Raw genomic sequence first — 22562 nt, forward strand, 5'->3', positions numbered from 1 at the left:
CTCGAGTCACGATGAGGAGGAGTAGCTGTGTCTTTACACAGCTTTAGTTTTAGCTGTTTGGTTTTGGAAGCATGGTCACTAACATGGGTGGAAACAAACGTTGTGGAAACATCAAGGCAGTGTGTTCCTTTGAATGAGGGTTGAACGATACCTGCAAGGTAAATTGGGGGAGATATGATGAAAGAGAAGTATAATAGCAAAGTAAGTGGAGCACATCTCTCCAGCCTCAACGTGTGTGTCTCAGTCAGTCTCACACTTGCAAAAGCAACCAAATGCAGGCACATTCTGCTCCCTGCCTGTGGCACCTAATGTACAATAAAAGGTTTGACACCCTCTGGGTGCAAAGTAGGGGTTACAGATCTTATTGTTTATAGTTATAAAGCAAATCTACAAGAAGCATTAGTGTTATGAGCTGCTTCAACTCTCTTGAATTTCTTATGGTTCCCAGTTGTCTTGGTGCTACTCAATGTAAAGAAAGAAAAATTATAAAAACAACAGTAATATAATTAAAAGCCATATTATTTTTCTTCAATCAATTACTTTTGTTGAGAACCAGGGAGAACTGCAAGTCCACCATCAGTTATTTTGATGCTGTTAGAATTTGAGTGTGTGTTGGTCACTTGTAGCAGTGACAAGGTTGTGAGTAAAATTGTGTCGCTGTTCCAGTGAAAGCACCAGTAAGACTTCATGTATTTCAGGGATAAATTCTTAAGCTGAAGGTGTAAACCTCAATCTTTTTGCTCTCCGTTATCAGCCTGTGGCTCGTTACACGCTATATTTGAAAAGCAGGAGAAATGGTAATTTCTTGTCTTTGTTGCTTCAGTGTTTCAGAGATAAAGATGGAGAAGGTGTTATCCAGCCTGATGAAGGATGATCGCTTCAAGGTGCACAGACCAGGAAGGAAGGTGAGTTGTTCTGCTGACTTGGTATTGCTCTGATTTTCATTTACCAGCTAAACATCATCAGTATTCCTCCCTTACCTTCTGTCTTCACAATACGAGGGTGGGTATATCCATGATGTCAGGCAGTGCAAATAATGATAACACTGCCTTATTTCACAATTGTCCAATCTTTACACTGTTGTCCCCCAAAAGCAATAGCTTCCAACGCTTTAGCAAATACTTTTGTAACAGATAGTAAAGGTTTCTGGCTGCAGAAGCTTTGGGTTTTTTTCCCCACGATATTTCTGTTCTCCTTGGCTTTTCTGCACTAAAATGCTGTTGGAGATCACAAAAGTTCTCTGAAGAAATGAGTAAAATGTATTTGGTGATGTGTTACATTAGGTTTTTTTATTATCTGTATTTACCTGGAGCTTAAAACAAAGCTCACTGGGTTGACAGGCGTCTTTTCGTTGGATTTCAGCAAGCTTTGGGTCTGCCTTCAAGTTGCTCATTCACAGAACTCAGTCATACGCAATCGATGTCACAGGCGTTTCTGCATTCTGGCAAATTAAATCCTCCAAGAACGCTCGTTTTGAATAGAAGTCAAGAATGCATCAAGCATGATGCAGCACGCTCTTTTTTCCCCCCTCTCTTGTTGCTGTTTTGCCTGCTCGTTCTTTCTGTTATACCATGTATGAGCCTTCTCGTTTCCTGCGATGACTGTTAGGAGCTGTGGTGTTCTTGGTAAACACGCTTTTGAAAGGCGTTCAGTTCCCTTACGTGTCCTATATTTCACAGAAAGCCAGATCTGTGGCTCATTGGAAATACAGCTCTATTTAAAGCGCTTTCCCACCACCGCACAGTTTTTCACTGAAATAACCCTGTAACATCTACATTTTAAATGCCTAGAATTTGACCCCTTAACTCGTTCAACAAATACCTAAAAGTTTAGGTGTTACTTGTTAATGCAGAAATTATTTTAAATAGTTCTTATGTGTGTGAATACTTTCCTTTTCTCCCCAATGTGCTTATAGGTGGGTAACTTTGCATTTCCTTTGGAGAGTTTTTCAGCAATTATATTTATACAGAAACTGCACTTTAAATTTGTTGCTGGTGTGGGACAGAATATTATCTGTTCTGGACTTGAGGACAAGTGTTATTTCATGGGAAATGGGCAAAAAGATAATGGTTTTTTATAGGAGATGATCATTTGGCTTTTGAAAAGTGGCAGGAGAAGAAGCCTGCTGAATGTTACTGAACGTCAGAGCCCAGTGCTTGGGAAGGTTCAAAATCATTGATCCGTTTTGAACATTCTCACTCAGACATCTCAGCGCCTTTGTGGCCTTGCCTTGGGCACAGCAATGAAAAGCTAACAAGCCTGTTTGCTACCAGGACTGATCAAATTTCTAACACACTTTCAAATAGCAAAATACTCTGTGTAGCTAAGCACAGAATGCTCTAAACACTCTTTTGTTTTTCTCCCTTTCCTTCAAAAAAAATTAGAAAACCAAACAAACAACATATTACTCATATTACAGCCTGCCAGGCGCTGTATGTGAGTACATGTGCAGCCGGAGCTGCTTCCTTTTGCTTGCAGTCAAAGGTGGGAATGAATTCTTCTCTTCCTTTGGCCTTCAAAGCCAACAGGGTTTTGCTGGTGACTTCACTGGAGCCAAGATAGATCCACCCTGGCCATGGGATGCTCTGAATCTGCTGCAGGAGCTCGTAAATACCTATTTACCTCGTAAATAACCTATTTTTATGTGACTCAGAATCTGAAAGTATTGGGACTGAGAAGTACAGTCTCTCTTTATGGAAAATAAACTATATCATTTAATGGGGATGAAATGACAGTAGTTCTATCAATATCAAATAGACTTTTTCAGGAATTGCTTGAAAAATATATTAAATACAAGCGAGGCCTCATTCTGTTTGTTAGCGTTGTATTTTGTTGCCATTAGAGGCTCGTAAGTGGTCTGCAGACCTTCCTCAGAAGCTGCACGGACATGTTTCCAGGTATTCAGGAGAGTTAATGTCTATTAAATCCTGTACGTTTGCCGTAAAGATGGTACGATAAGCTGGGAGCGCGATGGGATGTGGTAGAGGTCAGAGAGGGATTGAGGACTCATGAGGAGCTGGACCCAACCCATTGGTGATGCTGCCATTCCAGAGGGAGTTAGTTTTGCTTATCAGCTCGCCATACATTGAGTAATGTATATATTATAGTTGTGTACACAGGAACCTCATTATAATGCTCTCCAGTTCTCATCGCCTCAACTCAAGTCCATTATAAGTACCACATTGGAGCATGTATTTTTTGGGCTTCGGTGTGCAGCTAGGGAGCAAGCTGAAGTGCCTGTAAAATGTATATTTTATATTTAGGTGTATAAAATATATATGTGGCTATGTCTGGGTGTGCGAATGTTCACCTGCCTACAAAGAGAATAAATTTGATCTTTCAACTTTTATGGAGGGGGGCAGGGGGACTCGGTGAGTTCTAGAGGAGGTGTGTGGAGGTTAGTAAAAAGTTTTTATTAAAACAAAATCCTTCATTTTGTTTTGAAGTATAATGGAAGCAGGAGATGTTACAGCCTGGCTTTCTGCCTTTTTTTTTTTCCTTCCTTTTTTTTTTCCTTTTATTTTTTTCATCCTGTTTTAAGGAAGAACTTTGCTACCTCAGTCTAGTTTTATTGTGTTTCAATCCCTTCTTCCATTAACATATTCTCCTAATGAAATCAGAGGCTTTTGGGCCTTACGCCAACCTCTCAAACCTACAAGCTGCAGTCCTTATAATCAAGTTTCCTTCTGCCGAATGTCTTTTCCTGGTGTACTTGGCAGTTGGAGAAGCCCCCCAGATGTCTTGAACTGGTTAAATGACATTGTAACCGTGCTCATTTCTTCTTTGAGCTTATAAATATTGTTATTGATCACAGTCATTACACCATTTCTCAGGGATCTGCCAGAATTGGCTTTTACTCTGAGCAAACACAGCAGAAGTTCCCCTATCCTGCTATTTCTTCATAATGAAAAGAATGCTTCTTACTTAACAGATGAAACAGATTCATCAAGTTGGAGAGTAGATCAAGCAAACCTCTGGGGTAGGTTTTTATCTTTTGGGTCTTGGAAAAATGTGTAAGGTCTCAAATTAGTTGTCCAGTTAATCCCAACCAGGATAGGAGCAGGATTAAAGCTCACAGAGCACCCAGGTTGGCTCCCAGTGCACATCAGTAGCGCTGGTTTACTTGGTCTGCCCAGACACTCGCACAGTTTGCTGGTTTTATTCTCACACTTTGGCTCTGAGTCAGTTTTAAATTTAGATTTTTTTTTTATTATTATTATTTTATTTTGGATGAACCTGGAAGGCAGGAATCAAACACAGATTTCTTGTTTTCATGCCCATTAGGGGGCAATTTCAAAATGCGATCTGTCTCAAGGGGCTGAAGAGGATAAAAGACAAGGTGGAGATGGGAGGAGGGGAGAAGCTGTTTTCCGAGTACATTATGTTTCCTGCCATTTGCTTTTTTTCCATTTACTTCTCTCGGACTGACCTCACACTTTAGAAATTATGCACCTAGTTTTTTATCCCTCATTTTTGTCTTACTTTTTTTTTTCCTCTTTTTCCCCTAGCACCAGGAAGAAGAGATGCCTCATTTTGAAACCTAAAGGGGGGAATAAGAAAAGTCCTTTGTAATATATTGCCATATTATCACTAAATCCCCTGACAGTTGTGACACAGAAGCAAGTCACCTGTCACTTAAGCTTGAGGTCTCTTTAATTTTCTCCTGGAATTCGCACCAGGCTGTCTTTAATTTGAGGCCTTTATTGGAATTCTGAAACCTTTCTGCCTCCCCGGTGCTCAGATCTATTCTGAGTGCTGTTACAGAATGTATACAATAACCAACAGAGGGATTCAGAGGGGGCTGAAGCACTGTTTATTTAACACTCTGGAGGGATTTTCGTGCTTATTCGGTCCTGGCTACCCGGCTTTCAATATCGCTTTGACAACCGTTATGCCCTTCTCATTAATTTTAAACAGTTAAAACACAGGAAAAAGAGAAAAAGTTTTCATTATTAAAGTGCTTTACTTTTTAATAACAGAGGATTCTGTCCGCCAGGGGAAAGGGCAAACCTCACTAATTTCACATTCATATTAAAAAACGCTGGGAAGGTGACACTTTGTGCTGCCAGGAGGCTTAACAAAAGAAAAGTGATGGGGGCCAGGAGGAGCAGGTGGGGGGAGAAAGTTTTATGTTTCACATCAATGGAAACTTGTTAGTCCCGGCGACGAGTGTCCACTTCGGGAGGGCGGCTCCACTTGTCGTTTATTAAACCTTTAGAGCGGCCCCTCGGCTGGAGACTGTCCCAGCTGATTAATAAGCGCATGTTGAGTCCAACTAAAAGGCGTCTGTGAAACGGGCTGTGCTGTGAGTTTCTCGAGGGCATTGGGAGACAGCAGAGACCTGAAATCTGGGAGGCTCTTCATGTAGCTGTAAAATACCCACTGTTGTGTTTGCTGGAGATGCAGAAGGACGGTTAGTCCAGGCGGTGAGCGAGTAGGAGCTCTGGTTTCCACACGTTTGCTTTGCTGAAGAATAGCCCAGTGCCTGGAATCTCTGGGATCCCAGGTTCAAAAGATTACACTGCGCAGGGCGTTTAGACTAAATTTGGGGTTCGTCTCGTAGATGGGCAGATCTGGGTCAGCAGGACATGTTGTTTAGGGTGCCAGCAGCATTGTCCGGCTTCCACGATGGCCGAGGCTGGCGGTGTTGGTGTGATTTGGTTCCCCTGGACAAGCAGCAGCGCAGAGGTGATGCTCGCACTGAGGGAGGGAGGGTTGTGCAGCATTAGCATGCAAATCTACCAGACAGGAACAACAGGCTTGTTGCCTTGGCACAGGCCTAAGGCAGAATGGTGGAAGCTGGATGTTTGTTTTCATTCAGCTTTGGTCAGATGAGGGGGTTGACCAGGATCAAGTTACTGCCTTGGACTTGATGCTCTTGGATGCTGGTTCCTGTCTGAGTAGCTTTGGAGAACTGTGGTCCTTTCCTGGGACAGGCTGACATCTGGGGGTGCTTGGCTTTGCACTTTGCTGCCAACTTTCCATCAAAAATTCTCTTGTTTTCTGGTCCACATGCGCTTTCACTGCCTGGATACTTTAGAGACGGCCTCTCTTCTCTCCCAGTAACAGCTTGCACTCAGGAATGTTTGCTTTCCATTTCCTGAACTGCATCCCACAGCCTGATCCTGGGAATGCTTGGGCACGTGTAAAATTGCCCTTTTGGTCTAAGTAAGTTTCTCCTGTCATGCTTTTGGTGCAAGGGGTTCATCTTATTCTAGAGGAACCACATGACAGCATTTACAGTGAACTTGGGCTTGTTGACAGTGAGAAGACTTCACGTAGACATCAATAGTGAGAAGTTCATTTAGTTGGCTTTGTTCACACGTGTGCAATTTGGTCCGTTCTCTGGAAATTGGGGCTGAACATAGAGCTCCTGCCCCATGAGTGCCCAGAACAGGCCGGGTCTGTGGGGGAACTGCACAGGGCAACTCGCAACGTCAGTGTAGAGACTGGGGGAGTTATTCCAAATAACTCCATTGGAAATAAGTGGTGGGATCTGTCTGAATCTGAAAGAAAAAAGAGAAGCAACGGAAAAAGATGGATGATAGATGTTAGAAAACACAAAATTAAAACTGATTTGCTCGCCTCACCGCAGAGCACTCACTGGCTGCTTTGACTTTAACATCTTTATCTGTGTCTTTTTTTCTCTAGTAATATTGAGGGGATTACCTTTGTTGGCCCCTGGGTGGTTACTGTGTGATTTTACTGTTATTAAATCTATTGTAAACTGCTTCATTATTCCTGACTCAAATTCTCTTTCCTCTAATCCTCCCACCACCCGTGTAGAAATCCTGTGGCACGGACCCTCAGGAAGTCCGGGAACGGGCCACGGTCTTGCAGACGAAGTTTGAAAATCACGTTCACTCCAGCGAGGGGACTGTCCGATGGGCAAAGAAAGGTCAGTGTGCTTCTTCTCAGTTCATCCCACAAGGGCTCGTATCAGCTGCCAAGGTTTTCTTCTCGGGGAGAGCTTCAGGGAAAAGGCCTGGAAGAAACATTTTGGGGCCATCGGGCTCTGTAGGGGGTTGAGATGAGCCCAGAAGGCTTTGCGATGATATTAAATGTTAATTTCTTGCATTCCCATATTACGTGCAAATGAGGTTTAATCTTGGCTTTCGACAGGATTCACATCCAAGGGCTCTGACCCAATCGCGTGAGTGAATAGATTATGTGTGTTATGCTGGGAAGGTCGTGGGTGATCTGCTTAACCACATCCTGGTCCAACACCCGTTAGGTGTTTCAGTTTACAACAGGGATGAATTTGAAGCTTATAAGACACGTTACCTTGGGAGCAACTTTGAACAGTCAGGGATCTTAAACTGAAGGTTGTTTTGTGGGATGGGAGAAAAATTAGAGGACAGCTACTCAAAAGGCAAGAAGAATCAAAACTGGGATGGATTTAAATAATAATTGTAGCTAGGTGCAGATCTGGGATTTGATTTCCCATCTTTGCCAAGCAGGATGCCCAGCAGTTGTCACTGAGCAGTCCAAGAAACTCTTCCCTTCTGCTTCTCAGTCCCAGTCAGGGTTGGATGGGAAGGGGTCCTGATGAGACGAATTTAAACGGTTGACATCACTTCTGTTTACCATTATATATATCTGCTGTATGTGTGTGTGTACAGATGTGGTACCAGTGTACCGTATGTGCTAAACTACATAAATCACATACCAAGGGGTCCAGAACCAAATGGGGAAATTGGCCTTTGAGCTGTACAATGTTGTCATAGAAACTGGGTAAGGGAAGGCTGTTCTCAAGGTAGAAGTTCAGCACTAAAATTGCTTGGAATCGTGAGAAGCGATTGTTCGAGAAGTCAAAGGTCCTGTTTTTTTTCTTGGTGTTGTACTAACTTGTTAGGTGATGATACAGCAGAACAATTAGAGCTTGTACTATAACTACCTGCTTACCCCAAGTTATTCTGTGTGCTTTTAATGGTGCACGGCCGTATTGATGGGCGAGGTGTTTGAAATCCTACCATTTCACTCTTAGCTCTTCTCCCTGCCGCTGTGTGTCACTGCACTGATTTCTCACCTCCTCTGACAGCTGCAGTGCTGATTTTTTTTCCTCAGGGTTTCGAAATACCATTGACTTGAACATAAGACCTATGAGGAGAGGCTGAGGGAGCTGGGGTTGTTTAGTCTAGAGAAGAGGAGGCTTAGAGGTGACCTCATCACTCTCTAGAACTACCTGAAGGGAAGTTCTAGCCAGGTGGGGATTGGTCTCTTCTCCCAGGCAGTCAGCAATAGGACAAGGGGCCATGGGTTTAAACTCTACCAGGGGAAATTTAGGCTGGATATTAAAAAGAAATTCTTTGCAGAGAGAGTGGTCAGGCACTGGAATGGCTGCCCAGGGAGGTAGTGGACTCGCCGTCCCTAAAGGTTTTTAAACTGAGATTGGACATGGCACTTAGTGCCATGATCTAGTAAACGGACTAGAGTTGGACCAAGGGTTGGACTCGATGATCTCTGAGGTCTTTTCCAACCCAGTCGATTCTGTGATTCTGTGATTCCGCTACAGTGCCAGTGTCAGAGGCTTTGCTACACTACTTGCACCATTTTCAGCTGTGCTGTGTTACTTGACTGCTGCAATTACTCTTATAGCTGCACTTGCAGTCCACAATCTCAAAGCTTGTGGCTAATCTGATCAAATCCTTGATTCTGCATGGATGAGCTTCTTGTTGCTCCCCTGAGATTCTTTATGCCCCATGCGAACTTCTAACCTGGAATGACTGTGACGGGGAGAACAACGAGGGGTCACACGTGGAGACCTCTGTGGTTTGTCTCTGTGCAGTGTATGTCACTGCACACACACACCACACACACTTGTTGCTGGCCTCAGCACGAATAACTTCTTTAGCCACAGACAAGAAGTACAGAAAATATATCAGGAAATACTAAAATGTTGTGCATCCCATTTATCTCCTACAGGAGCACTCCACCTCTTTTTCCTACTCTGCTATCTACATATGCAAATTTTCCAGTGCTGAGTGGCTTCCATAAACCCCCTCTCCCTCCCCTCTGCGCCAAGCATCATGAATAATTAACATGGCAGCTGGCTTTTGCTTTCATGGCAGACAATCAATTGGAAACTGTGCCAGAGATGCATTTGTTTCTCTCTCTTTTTCTCTTTTTCCCCATTTTCTGACCTAGTCAATGTTAATAAGCAATGTTTCGGCTGCAGCCTGCCTTCAAAAGGCGAGTGGCTCCCTGCCCGCTCCCTCCTTCTGCCTCTCGGTCCCGTGTTTTCCAAACGCAAATCAAATGGTTCAGTGAAGGTGCTGCCCTTCAAACTTGATGGACGGATGGAGGAGGAGGAGGAGGGGAGGGGTACAGCCGGGCCCTGCTACCCAAAGGCTGAATCTCGTGGAGTGTGGAGCCTCTTTTGGGAGATGGAAGACTCAGATCCGAAGGGTTGCGTGGTGACAGGTGCTCTGTTTCGGAGCCGTGGGGATGGACAGAGCTCAGGAGACTGATCCTTCGTGCCATTGGGGTTATAGAAAGAGTAAGGACACAAAGCCTGCTTTTCTCCTGTGTGTTTCCCTATTTTATAGCCAACAGTTGAGCGTTTGGCCCCACCCTTTGTATCCTCAACACCTGCCTATGGACAGCAGAGTTCCGGGAGCCCTCTGCTGTGGCGCAGTGCTCCTATCCGTGGTGGTTTTGGTGCCTTTTCCCTCCCGTTCCCACACGCTGGGTACACTGGCGAAACGCCGACACCGGTTTATCCAGCCGTGCGCTCGGGGGCCGGCGCTGGGAACTGGCTGCCAGCTGAGAGCACGGTGAACAGGTTATGTCACCTGTCTTGCTTTCATATCTCATTACCCTCTGGTCCCCTGTTTAAAAAAACAACAAAACAACCTATCTAACCTCCATCATATGGAGCTCTCCTTTTTTTTTTCCTTTGACTTTTCACACTTGCATTTCTTATGGAAAAGTGGGGCAGTACAAGTGCAAAGGACCAGTCTAAATCCACTCTCTTACATGAGTACAAGCCTGAATCCCACCCCAGGTCAATCTACATTGCCTTAGATTCATGTTGCTGTGACAAAAACCATAGCAGCTTGGGTAGTTTGCTCCTGTGGCATTAAGTGCGGTACCTTTTATGTGAATTATGGCCTGACCAGTGCTGTTACCAGTCTTTTTGAGTTGTTTTTTTGTAAGCTCTGTCTCTTTGATCACAAAATTATAAAATAATTTCAATTTTTTTTAAAAAAAAAGGAAGCTTTTAATATCAGGCCACTATAATCGCACATAAAAGCCAGAAAACATGACTCTGGCAACACTGAGAGTCTAAAGACCTGGTAGTACAGATTTAAAAAAAGAATCACATCCACAAAGGTCTTCATTTCAGTCTCCCGGGTGCTGTAATGAACGTTATCAGCTCTGAGCTCCTCACAGGTGAGAGCTGCACGAGCTGAGGTTTCGACCTGCTGGTCCGGCTGGGCTGTCAGTTCAGCTTTGGGTCCGTGTCTTGCAGCTCTCCCTGGTTTTTCATGCTCTAACTGAAGCCTGAGTCCCGCAGTTTTCTGTCGGGCTTTGGGAAGAGAGCGGCTTTTGACACTTTGATTGTCTGACCCTGATCCGGGGAGTTGGTACCAGCAGCCGTTCCTGGCTAAGGAGCTGTGGTCTGAGCACTCAGCCTTCATCAGAACAGGATCTTTAGTATCAACCATTTCAAATGCAGCAAAAAATACAGCTGGGTTGGCTCCAATGGGACCAGATTTGGAGTGGGAGCAAGTTCGTATTCTTCCTTTTGAGGAGTTACACCTTCTTATGGCAGGTGAATTCAACAATAACTTGTTGGAAAAAAAAGCAGCAGAATACGGGGGGTTGAGAGCATTTGAGCTGGTTTGTAAGCCCTCAGAGGGGTGGCCTTCAGATGAGACACCGAGATGGGGTATTTGGAATTTAGCATTCTCTTTTTTGGGAGAACACAGGTCTCTTGACGTTCAGATGCCTGTAAAAGAGTAACGCTGTGAAATTGGGAAGAAGGTGCAAAAAAAACCTCAATCTTTTCTTCTCATCGATTGGGAAAAGGAGTTCGCTTTGCTCAGTAAACAGAGCTTTGATGGATTCCCTGGGTCCTTCCAGGAGCTGATCTGCTAAAATGACATTTTTATTACTGTTCATAAACTCCAATCTCTGGCTGCTGCCAAGAGATTAGACATAAGCTGTGGGCAAACTTGCTGGTCTGGTGGCTCAACAGGCAAGGGCAGGAGAGGTGAGAGTTTCGAGCTCGCTGCTGTCAGGGGCTGGGGGAGAGGAAGATGCAGGTGGTGGTTGGAGTCAGGGCTGGGGGAACACGGGAGGTTCAGTGAGCAGAGGATTGAAGAGAGGCATTTTCTGAGCTGTAGAGTTTCTTTACGAAAAGTCCCTCTGTTCCCCATAGCAGAGAGGACAGCCTGGGTGGAGTTAACGTTCCGGGTGGGTGGTAGCGTTCGTATTAGTGGATGATCGTCTTTAGAGCAATGAGCCCTGAGGGAAGGGCATTACAGGAATATAAAGATGTGAAGGGAAATTTGCACGCAATTCTATTATTTTTCCCTGTTGAGAAGGTGAGCTCTGTTCTCAGTGAGATGATGAGTCAGGAAATCCATCTGGCTCTCAGATATTTATAAGGGACTAGCTAGTAACTGGTGAAAAATGCATGGGCTACTGGGACCGTAATATCAGAGGAGTCTTCCTGTGCCATCTCCATGCTTCTCTTCCCCTGTCTTCATCCCTGTATCTCTGTTCCCTCTCCCCTACCATTTGATGTCAATGACTCCTCTTGTGAGCTGTGCTCCAAACATCACCCTTTCTGGCAGAAGGGGCATCCTTGCAAGAGGCAAACCTTTGTTTCGGTTCCTGATGCTTCTCCACCTCCTGCCTTCTCCTTTTGGGGTTGCACTAGTACTGAATAACCTTCACAGATTTTCACATACCAACCTTTTCTACCAGCTGCTGACCAGAAGGTGTCCCAAAGGACAAGACCAACGTCCTTTCAGCTGGAACAGCTGAATCTTTAAGTATATATATATATATATATATAAATGCAGTAGCAAACATAATTCATTGTTTTTTCCTTTCCCCCTCAGCACTGCAGTCTTTCCTTTGTGCCTACACCACCTATCCCAGGAACCTCAAGCACATCTTCCACATCAAATCTCTCCACCTGGGTCATGTTGCCAAGAGCTTTGGCCTGAGGGACGCCCCCCAGAACCTGACTGCTCTTCCCACTGCAGGCTCCAAGAAGAAGACCAAAGGAAGACCAAAAAGGTAGGCTAACTTGATACACCTGCGCCAAAGAATCCCACATGTGACAAGCTGTGGTGTGCTTTACTCCTCAAGGTGGTTGTGCTTGCTCCAGGAATCATAGAAGGTTTGGGCTGGAAGGGACCTTTGGACACCATCTAGTCCAAGGCTCATGCTGTGGGCAGGTCGTGTGTGATTATTCCTGAGAGACTAAATCACATTGAGCCATGGCTTAGGTTGCATTGCTTTCTGAGCTGTTGTTTCATTCCCCTTTTTCTAATGGCTTTGGAGAGCCTAAAAATTAGATTTATTAAACCAGCTTGGTTGAACATTTGAGTTATTCAAATTATTCAAAGGAGGAAAATCTTCCTTCTTTTATCAGTATCAGTTGTGACTCTTCCTGTGTAATTGCTGCTGCAAACTCCGTTAGCCAAGCAATTAAAGCACTAATCACATAATTGTTCCTGGGCTGGTGACATCTCTTGCACATGTACATATCTTGGGGGGAAAAAAAAAAAAAGCAAGGGGAAGGGATTTTAAAAGAAAAAGTTGGAGAGCGCATTGTCCTGCCTTGAGAAGCCACCAGGGACGGGCCACCGATCTGCCTCCTGCTTCAGCTGACCCTCACCAGCAGATGGGCAACAGGATGGGAATGCCCCTGTGAGCAGGGGATTTAACGGAGCTTTATTTCAGGAAGAATAGCCTGATTAGCCGATAAAGAGCATGTAAGATGGTATGGGGTGGGCTTTGATGTCTTGCTGGCCCAGCGGGGTGTCGAGCTATGACTGACAGTAGCGTGTCACAGGATTACTTGGCCTGCAACAATGCCTCTCTCTGTTCCTATGATGTTGCTACTCTGTTAGAGCTACTTTTTCCCTTGTTATGAACCTCTTTTAGATGGAGTTCCTCCTCCCCAAGTCTTCATCCCATTATAGTACAGACAAGCTCAAGATACAGCAGGTAGTTTATGCACAGGACGCGTGGGGTTGGGGGATGTGGAGGTGTTGGAACAAATGGTCTGAGAGTGATTCGAAAGCTCATTTGCACGTGGATCATATAATTGCAGCTCAGGGAAAGTGGGCAGACTGTGCACAAGTTCGTCACGGCTCGAGCTCCAGATTTCAAATCCGGGAGCATCTGGAAAGTTAAGACCCTGCAGAAATAGCCAAAGTTGTGACGTGCAACAATTGTTCTTAGCTGTGAAACTTGTTTCTAATCAACTTTCTCTCTGTGTGCTTAAAAAAGTGAGAGAGAGATGATGTATTAGTATTTATAGGATAGTTTAGAGAAAGTGAATATAGATTCAAATTTGGTCTCCATCAAGGTAATGCTGTTAACTTACAGAAAATTGCTTTTGATTTCGCACTGACAAAGCAAAAAGCAGAATTTAGCCTGCTGCTTAGAAGACAAATGGGTTTTAATTGTGAAATGCAAGTCTTGAAATTATAACATCATAGTCACAGAGCAATCTTTTAAATTGTAATTCTCACATGATACTATGAGTGTTGGTCGTCGTGTTACTCGTTGTCTCCAAACATCCGATACTTGTTTTTAATCAGTCTGCTCACTAAAGCCTCATCTCTCAGCACCTGCCCAGAGAATAAAGCAGCAGCAGTCCAGGTTGAGAGTGGGGTAAAGATATTAAATCATTATTAAATCATCATTAAATGTTTCCTTTAGAGGACAAAGACTTCTCATTTCTTTTGAAGTCTCCTTTGTGCTCAGCGCCTCCTTGGAGAGCCCTGCTTGGGGAAGGTGAGACCCAAAACGGAGCAGCCAGGTGTGGGATGGTTCCGTGCTGAAATGTGGAAACAACCTTCTCCTAAATGCACATATAAAACTTCGAGGTATTTTTTTAAACCTCTTTGTGCAAACCAACTGTCCCCTTAACCATAGTGGCTCTTGCAAAACCCGCTACAAAGATGGAAAAATAATTGCTCGTGATTTTTTGGAAAGTTGAAATGCTGTATTTAGGTAAGAGACGAGCACATGAACCAGATACTCTATATTAAGTTACAATACCTCAGCTTAGTAACTGCCTGGGCTCGTGCTTTTGCTGAAGGGGAGATGCAAGGAAGCCGATCTCACTTCCATTGAGGGATTAACTGTCTTTCCTTCACTGCAGAGAAGCAGCGTGTACGGGAAGTAGCCGACATGCCAGAAAGACGTGTCTTCTGACTCTTTCACAATGTAGATGCCAAAGGCCTGTTGCCATTCCACCAAGCATCCCTGTGCTGCTCAGTTCTTCTGCATTTTGGATCAGTGGGTTTTATGGCATTCTCTGGCAACTGAACATCTCTTTTCTCCTTTTGAACTCTGGAAGACTGGTGTATGTCCCCAAAGAGTTTCACTTTAATGAGGAGCTGCAACCTAATTTGCCTTGTTTGTGAATTCAAGCCATTATTGAAGAAAGAGAGAAACCTTTAGGTTTGAGTCTGTGGGACTCATTGCTACAGGATATCTCTGATGCCAGAAATGCTCAGAAAGATTGAATTTATGTATCAGTATCAAGTATATTCATAGTGGCTACAGCATGTGCAAAAAGTGAGTATAAAAATTAAGGTGAAAATCCTCTCATGCTTCAGAGTTCAAGTCCAACCCTTAACTAAAATGGGATCAATAAAAGGTGTCCAGGGTGCTTCTATTTGAAGGCATTGATTTACATCATTATTACACTGCCACTGCTCTGAATATGGATATCATCATGCCCTTAAGGTTTTGGCTACGAGATTATTGTGCTAATGCATTCTTCAGCATTTAGGGGTCAGATAGAATTAGACTCCTGCTGGGAAATACACCTTGTAACTGTGTGTCCTCATTTGTATGGGGCAGCAGTCTCCTTTGGGTGAACACAAGAAGCCTTTTACCTTCTACCTTAGATCCTTGGGTCCACGTTTGAATGTCTTGGCATTGACAGCTTTAGAAAGACTAACGCTCCTATTGACAGCGCTAGCGAATCAAGGCTGCAGCTGGATCTCCCTGCACAGCAATTGTCTAATCATTAGAAGCAGTTTCCCTGCCAGTTTTTTGCGTGCCATTTACAGCTTTCCTAATATCACTTAATTAGTCAAAATGCAAGTTTGGAATTCTGCCCACTAGGAATTTCACTTGGTTTGGACGCTCTGCTCTAGAAAGCCAGACTGGAGCTCAGGTGAGAGCAGGGATTCATGCACTTCAATGACTTCAATGCCCTTCATCACTGTCCTGTTCCACCACAGCACAGAGCTGGAAAACCTCTGCTGTTTGGTGCGCACCAAAAAAAGGATCAGCTCTCTCTAATTGAAATATATTCCTCCCTTTAAGAGCCTGACAGAAGCAGGAATCCTGGGGGGAGGCTCCCAGCCTCCCAGTGGTGCTTTCATCCTTTCTCCATAGGGTGGAGGCCAAGGGATGGTGGTGAAAATGACGCTGTGGGGTTTTGTCTCTTCCTGTGTAGCTGAAATACAGTTGACTTCAGCAGGTGTAGGGTGGGCTTTGCTCTTTAGTGTGTTTTGGCATGAAGACTGCTCTGACTGTATTGGAACAGCACTTGATGCTCAGACCGGGTAATAATTTTCCTTGATCTTCTCAAGCTGGTGTCCACATCAGCTGATAACAGAGTACCTTGGCCATCTGTTGACTTGTCGAGAGCAGTGTAGGATTGCTGATGAATTTCTTGCCCCAACTCTGTATAAAACAACACAAAAACCAACCCAAACAGGGTTGCATTGGCTGCAGATGGTTCATCCAACACTATAAGTAGAAAAAGCAGGTGTTGCAGCAGCCTTGGCCCAGAGGTAACCCAGCTCTGCTGCTGGCACCACTTCAAAGAGCTGTTGGGGATGCTGTCAGGCAGATTGATAGCACAGTCCATGTTGAAATGTTTTCTGATAAATGAAACAGCCTACTCCTGTCTCCTCCAAAAACACCCCATGAGTTCTGGGGTTGTGCATCAGAACTTTCTGCTCCTTCTTCCTCAGCTGGAGCAATTTGGGAGCCTTTGGCTGCTGCAGATGCTGTGATTTGGGTAGAGGTCACTGCACCTGCTGCACTGCATTGCACCAGCATTTCACGCAGCTCAAGACAAAGGAACAGACAGCAGCGCCAGCCAAGTTGGAGGAGATATTTCTAAGAACAAGCTCACTCACCATTTAGGTAAAAAGACTAGCAGAGGCATCTTTGAGACATCAAATGATGTCCAAGAAGCCGTGCATGTGTAGGTACCACAGCTCTGCTGGCTCCTCTGGCTACTTCCCAGTCCCCATGGAAGCCCTGATACCCTGTATCTAGCGTAAGAGAGCTGTAGTTCAGTGGTGCTTCTGCCTGGCAGCCAAACATGACAGCACCCAGCTGCACAGGAACCCAATAGAAGTCAAATGGCCTCTGCTCTGGGACAGGTTCTTCCTAACTCACATGTTGTAACTGTTTCATTTTCTGAGTTACGACTTCTCTATTCCTGTCTCCTTTTCCCCCAGCCAATAAACCTGGCTATTTTCTCCTTTTCCTTTAAGCCCTGCTCAAACCTTGGCACTGTAGCACGTTGGGATGGGTCAGTCCTTAGTGAATCCTTTTTCCCCTGCAAGTTCCTCTTAGCTGCACTGGTTTGTAGTTCTGCACCTAAATACTCACTGTTCTGTTTGGAGGGAAGGGATTTCAGGGGCTGGGGATTGTTGCCCGTTATCAACTTGATGTGTTCTCATTAGGGCTCAATGTAGCACAATATCTAGACTTGAGATCACAGAAAAAGATGCTGACAATCCATGTGTTTTTCTAGTGATGGGAACATGGGTTCTGCCTGTGTTGGAAATGCATCTTACATTTACAGATTTTCTGTGAAGCATTTTGCCGTAGTATCCGTTATCACCACACAGTTCCCTTAAATTAACATCACACCAGCCCTCCCAACAGGGAAAATGCAGTTGTCCTGGGTTATGGTGTGTGAGAATGGACACAAAGGCCAGAGAGATTAAATACTTGCCCAAGGATGCTCAGAGATCGAGTATCAAGGTGTCTCTCTGTTCTCCTGGTTTGTCTCATAACATCGGTGAGGAAAGGTGCCTCATGGTTATCTGGGCTGCGCTGGCAGAGCCCCAGAGGCTCTCACCAGTTGAGCAGAGAGGGGAATTTACAGGTTTACAACAGGAATCAGGATCCAGACAGGGCTCCCGACCTGGTGCGCTTTTCCTCTTGCCTGTGGCTCTTCCATCTCGTGGTTAAACGGGGCCTTGACAGCAGCTGTTCTTCTCTCAGCCATCAGCACAGGTTCCACAGCACAGCCCCATTGATTTGTTTTTTTTGTGGCCCTAGTTAAAGGGGAAAATGTCCCTTTTCGCTGCATCCTTGCTTCCCTGTGTACAGCTGATCACCACAGCAGGGGGTATTGATTTACTAATTGGGCAGTGATTTCACCTGATTGATAATAAAGCATTGGACAACCTCCCTGCTGAGCTGAAACTCAGCCCAACAGCTACTGGTGGATTACTTGTCCTTTTGCAGTAGATAGTTCCCTGTTGTTAAGTAAACTGATCTGTTCCTTGGTAACCCTCGAATTACTGTAGTAAATGCTTGGAGACACAACGAAAGTGTCAAATAGAAACTTTTATCAAGTGATGGAGGGGGCTGAGTGGAGGGTGCAGCTACACTACGAAGTTTTTGGAGTAGAGCTGGGCTGGTTGAGCACACCTTGTTTGACTGGTCTTTATTATGGAGCAGACACCAGTACCCTGTTGTGCCCAGGACCAGGAGAACATGGTAGGGAATGATGGGTCTTGCACCAAAGAGATCACAGTTTAAACAAGAGAGGGTGGCGGCAGCGATGAGGATGACATTTGCCCAAGGTCACAGAGCAGGACAGTGGCAGAACTTGCAGTGAAAAGATGCTGAGTGGGTTTTTATATTTATAGCTGGCAGTTCAGGGCTGCAGGGAGATCCGTGTTGGAGTTTCGTGGCTGGGCAGAATGCAGCTACCTCTGCAAAAGCCAGTCTCTGGAGAGGGGGGCTGGAAGGTGCGTGTGATGTCTGCAGGACACTGCAAGAAAAAGAGAGTCTGGTGGGTTTAGACTCCTGATGTGGGGTTTTCTTGCTTGTTTGTTTGGGTTTTTTGTGTTTTTAAGCTCTGGATTCAAGCTCTGTTTATAAAATGTTTCCATTGTTCAATGTCTTAAGGCTGATAGGTCTTTTTATTATTATAATAATTTTCAAACTGCTGTGTCACCTAATTCATCAGCCTTCAGCGCACAACCTTCCCTCCTTCTCCCCGCCACCCCTGCAAGAGCATTTGTACAGAACAAAGGCTTGCTTTTAAAAACGCCATGATATTTTGCCACCTTTGTGAAAACCTGTCACAACAATATCTAATTTTGCATGAGACAGAATTTCAAATCAAGCCTCAAGAAAAGGAAGCTGTTCTTCTGCTAATGCGCAAATGTCACTTTGCACAGCTGTAAAATAAGTAACCCACCTAGCAGCGTTTCAGAGAGAAGGAAATCTAATTCTGAATTCCTCTTCTCTTCCCTCTGCCCAGGTCTGACCTTCTCAAGAAGACCCACAGAAAACACCGCCTTGCTGAGATCCTGCGATCTGAATATTCCAGTGGGATGGACACTGGTGTATCCAAGGTCAAGAGGAAGAGAAAACAGAGGAAACCTGGCAGCCAGCAGATTCCAACATAAGCCGGGTCCTTCCAGTCATTGGCTGCAAAACCTGCTCGAGCACCTCAGCCGGGGGCCCGGGTGACCTGCCAAATCAACTGAGGAGTGTTGCAATTTATCAGGCGAATATGGGAGGGATCCTGGGGATCTTGGCCTCCTCCCCCTCATTCCATAGGTCCAAATGGAATCGAATCCAGGCATGTCCTGTTGCACTGCTGCAAGTGAATGTGGCTTCTTGAAGATGCACCGTGTTTCTGAGGTGGTTTTTGCAAGAAAAATAAAAAAGGTTAAATATGTTTTTCAAAAAAACTTGATGTCTGTGTATAACATAAACACAGGAGATGTGTTTCTGTTTAAAAGGCCTGCAGAACCACTCCACAATTGGTTTGCTTGCATATTTTTAACCAGACAAATAGTCAGGGCAGAGGAGGGGTTGGTTCTAGGAGCACGTTCTAGAGGAGTGGGGCGGCCCCCCTTCCCCCTGTCATTATACAGGGGGGCACTTCTGCTCCCGTTTTGGGTGACACACCCATGTTGCTGTCACCTCACACCTGTCCTTTGTGCAAGCCCTGCTTTTGGACACCGATGGTTAGCCAGATGTTGCCACCTGTAAGGAGTCTCCCCGATCCTGGTGCATGCGGTAGGACTGTGGGGAGCTGTGCCGTGTAATAACACACGGTCCCTTTGGGGCAGAGCTCACGGGCACAAAACTCCCTGTTGAAACTCCTGAGTTTGGGAACAAACGTTGTCACAGTGGGAAGGAGCCAGCGTAGAATCCAGCAATCTCCAAACTTCTCCTTGCCTGCAGCATATTGTCATACTTCATTATCTAACGCAGAGTGTGTATGAAATGCCTCACCTCTCCCAACATTGAAGCCTTTGCAGACTCTTGCTGACACTTGCCATAGTAACCCGGGCTTTTGGGGCCCTCCCGGCTTGGCTGGGCCTTTTCTGAGTCTGTCCCAAGCTAATTTCACTTCTTGCTTTTCCCATTTGCCTTTTTTCTTGTTTATCATCACAGAATGGGGATGCGGTGTGGCCCCAGGTGTGCCCAGCTGAGGAAGAACAGTCCACCCCGACCCACGCACATCGTTTAACGCAGGACCAGAAAGTGTTCAAATCCAGGGATGCGAAGGGACTATAACCAAATGAAAACAATACTCACTTTGTGAATACGGAATTGAGGGCACCCGCTTTGGGCTGTAGTGAGTCATACTAAGGGCTGTAGGAGGGGAGCAATCAGCCCAAAAGTATTTAATTTCTGAAGTGAATGTAACTTCTGAGAGCCAAAATTATTATTTCCTCCCAGGCAGGTACGAAATGTGCTGATTTTACTGCAATGCTTTTTTGAACACTAAAGATGTTCAAAAGGCTCCAGTAAAAAATTAACCTTGTTTTTGCAGAGAGAATGAAGTTCCTAACGTTTATTAGGTAAAGATAAAATAACAACAAAGCCTGGTTTTGTTATGAGCACTGTTTGAAAGAGCAATTGGGTTTAAGGCAAATGTCAACTTAAACTGAAAAGAAACCCCTGAGGATGAAAATGACTCAAGAGAGAGTGATGCAGAGTGTAAATTTGGGAAGAACTGATCTTGCTCATGAGAGGAAAATATATGACCTTCTCCTGGCTGACTGTCATGTATGAATTAATAGGGACTATTGGCAAATTCATAATAATAGGAAAAAAAGCCAACAACACATTGGTGAGAGACATCAGGGCATCTCATTGCCATCTGAATTAACTGGGCATGTAAGGTTACAAACAGTTATGATGGATAATGTTATTAAAATAAATATATATCTATAGAATGGCTTTTTCTTTCAGCTTCACCATCTTTTAGCAAATAGCTGTGGATTACTTGTGTGATTAGGGAAAGCAAGAGGAGGAGATTGTTAAACAAGGAAGTGTTAATTGCCACACACCTGAAGCTAAGCCGAGTTTACTCCTAATGAACTTGAAGGCCAATGTGTGAAATGCGGTTGAATTGTAGCTGGGTCAGTAGGAACCAGTTTCTGCCCTTATTTGTGCTCTGGCAGCTCTAGGTGGGCCCTGAGCTGGCGTTAACCTGCATCACTCAATTCAAGGAGAACCTCATAGGTTTGGAACTGCTCATGAATGTGTCCCCTTCTGCTCTGAGGTACGTGGTGTGTGTTTTGGGGGTTATAGCTGGGGGGAGCTGCCTGTGCAGCTCCTTGGGGTGGGGAAATCAGCTCTTGGCAGTGTTTGGTCAAACTGCAGCTTCATTTGGCTGCACCGGCATTGGCTTTGGTCAGGTTTGCTTTCTTGTCTTAACTGTGGTGAATGGCAGGGGCCTTGCTGCCCTGCAGCTTGAAATTTCTGTGTTTGCTATGGACATAATGGCACTATGGAACTTTTGTATGAAGCTGCCTGTGAGTGAGACTTGGGCTCAGTTTGATTTGCCTTCCCTGCTGCTCCTTTGCTCCCTCTCTCAGCCTCAAGTCCTGTTCTCTGCCAGGAGATGCTCTTGTGCCTTTTTTCTCATCTGACTCTGTGTCCTTTGCCAGTAAGAGGAGCCCACATCCTCTATTCTGCAGCTGGGACATCCTGAGTTTAAACTTTGAGACTTTGGGATGGGAAAAAGCAAAGATGTCATATTGTTGCAAGTTGAACACCTGGGTTCAGTGTCTTGGTCAAAGATGAGGTGCCTCAGCGCTGGTACCCACCACTGAGAAGCACCTATAGAATAGAAAGCAACAGAACTTCCCTGTTTACAGTGATTTATTTTCTCTGTAAGTCTGGGGAGAGGACAGGAAAAGCACCAGTTGTTCTGGGCTTTCTATTCTGGCATAATTTTGGTGTTCAGATGAAACCGTAAAATATCTCGGCTAGAAACCATTCTGCTGATTTCGTTGAATTTGTGTGTTGGCATATTCAGAGGAGCAGCTTTTGTTCTTTGTCTGTTCCCAGGGTGGTGGTCCTGGTGAAAGCTGTGCTGGGAGGGGAGGTAGGTGGCCCTCAAGCTGGGTAAAAGCCCAGAAGGGCTTTGAGAGCCAGAGCTGTGTTTGGTCCTGGCAAACCCACTGCGCCAACTGGGTTGTATCTTGGATCTGACAGAAATCAGCCTGTCTGTTAGAGTCTCTGTGCCCTGGAAGAAACTGGTAGAGCAGAACTGGTGCGATGTTCTAAAGGTTTCTGCGGTGGGACTGCTGGTCTGGGGCTATTGGAGGTGCAGGACCAGCACTGGTGGGTTCTGCTGGTGGACACACAGGCTGGAGCTGAGGCTGGTCCTTCAGCAGCTTCTGATGCTGCTGAGATCCTCCCACACAAGATGCTGTTCATGTGGCCAGCACGGTGCTCTCTGCCGAGAGACAACAGTGCGTGGTGTCTTCCCTAAACTGATTTATTTTGAAGCTTGAGGTCTCCCTGGAGGACCTGTTCTCTTTCCTTCCCAGCCAGACCTGGCACTGCCATTCCCCCTTTCCAGAACGGAGGTTTCCTTGAGGCTCTGTCCCGCTGTCTTTTATCATCCTTGCAACACAAACTGGACCCTGTCCCTGTGTTATGGCGCTGGCTCAGACCCGCTCTTACAGAGGAGTTTCCAGCTTCTTCCAGATGTGAAATGGCAAATTTAAATATTGCAATTACAAACGTGTAACGAAGCCTTGTACTTCATTAATGTAAGAGGAAGGTTCTGCTATGGCTACAAGGACAATTAAATATTAGAGAATGTCTTTGATTCA

The 22562-nt window shown here is 45.1% G+C and overlaps 1 protein-coding gene across 2 annotated transcripts in view; it reads left to right on the forward strand.

Moving 5' to 3' along the window:
* Nucleotides 1-19169, forward strand: part of DDX31 (DEAD-box helicase 31) — a 43087-nt gene extending 23918 nt beyond the window's left edge. For both annotated transcript variants that reach the window (XM_065035742.1, XM_065035744.1), the window contains exons 17-20: nucleotides 824-905; nucleotides 6787-6898; nucleotides 12075-12255; nucleotides 18734-19169. In XM_065035742.1, coding sequence (XP_064891814.1) covers nucleotides 824-905; nucleotides 6787-6898; nucleotides 12075-12255; nucleotides 18734-18881 — 523 coding nt within the window. In that variant the 3' untranslated portion in view covers nucleotides 18882-19169. The remainder of the gene's footprint in view (nucleotides 1-823; nucleotides 906-6786; nucleotides 6899-12074; nucleotides 12256-18733) is intronic.
* The last annotated feature ends 3393 nt before the right edge of the window (nucleotides 19170-22562 follow it).

This window comes from Columba livia, chromosome 19, assembly GCF_036013475.1.
Source record: "Columba livia isolate bColLiv1 breed racing homer chromosome 19, bColLiv1.pat.W.v2, whole genome shotgun sequence".
Lineage (NCBI taxonomy): Eukaryota > Metazoa > Chordata > Aves > Columbiformes > Columbidae > Columba > Columba livia.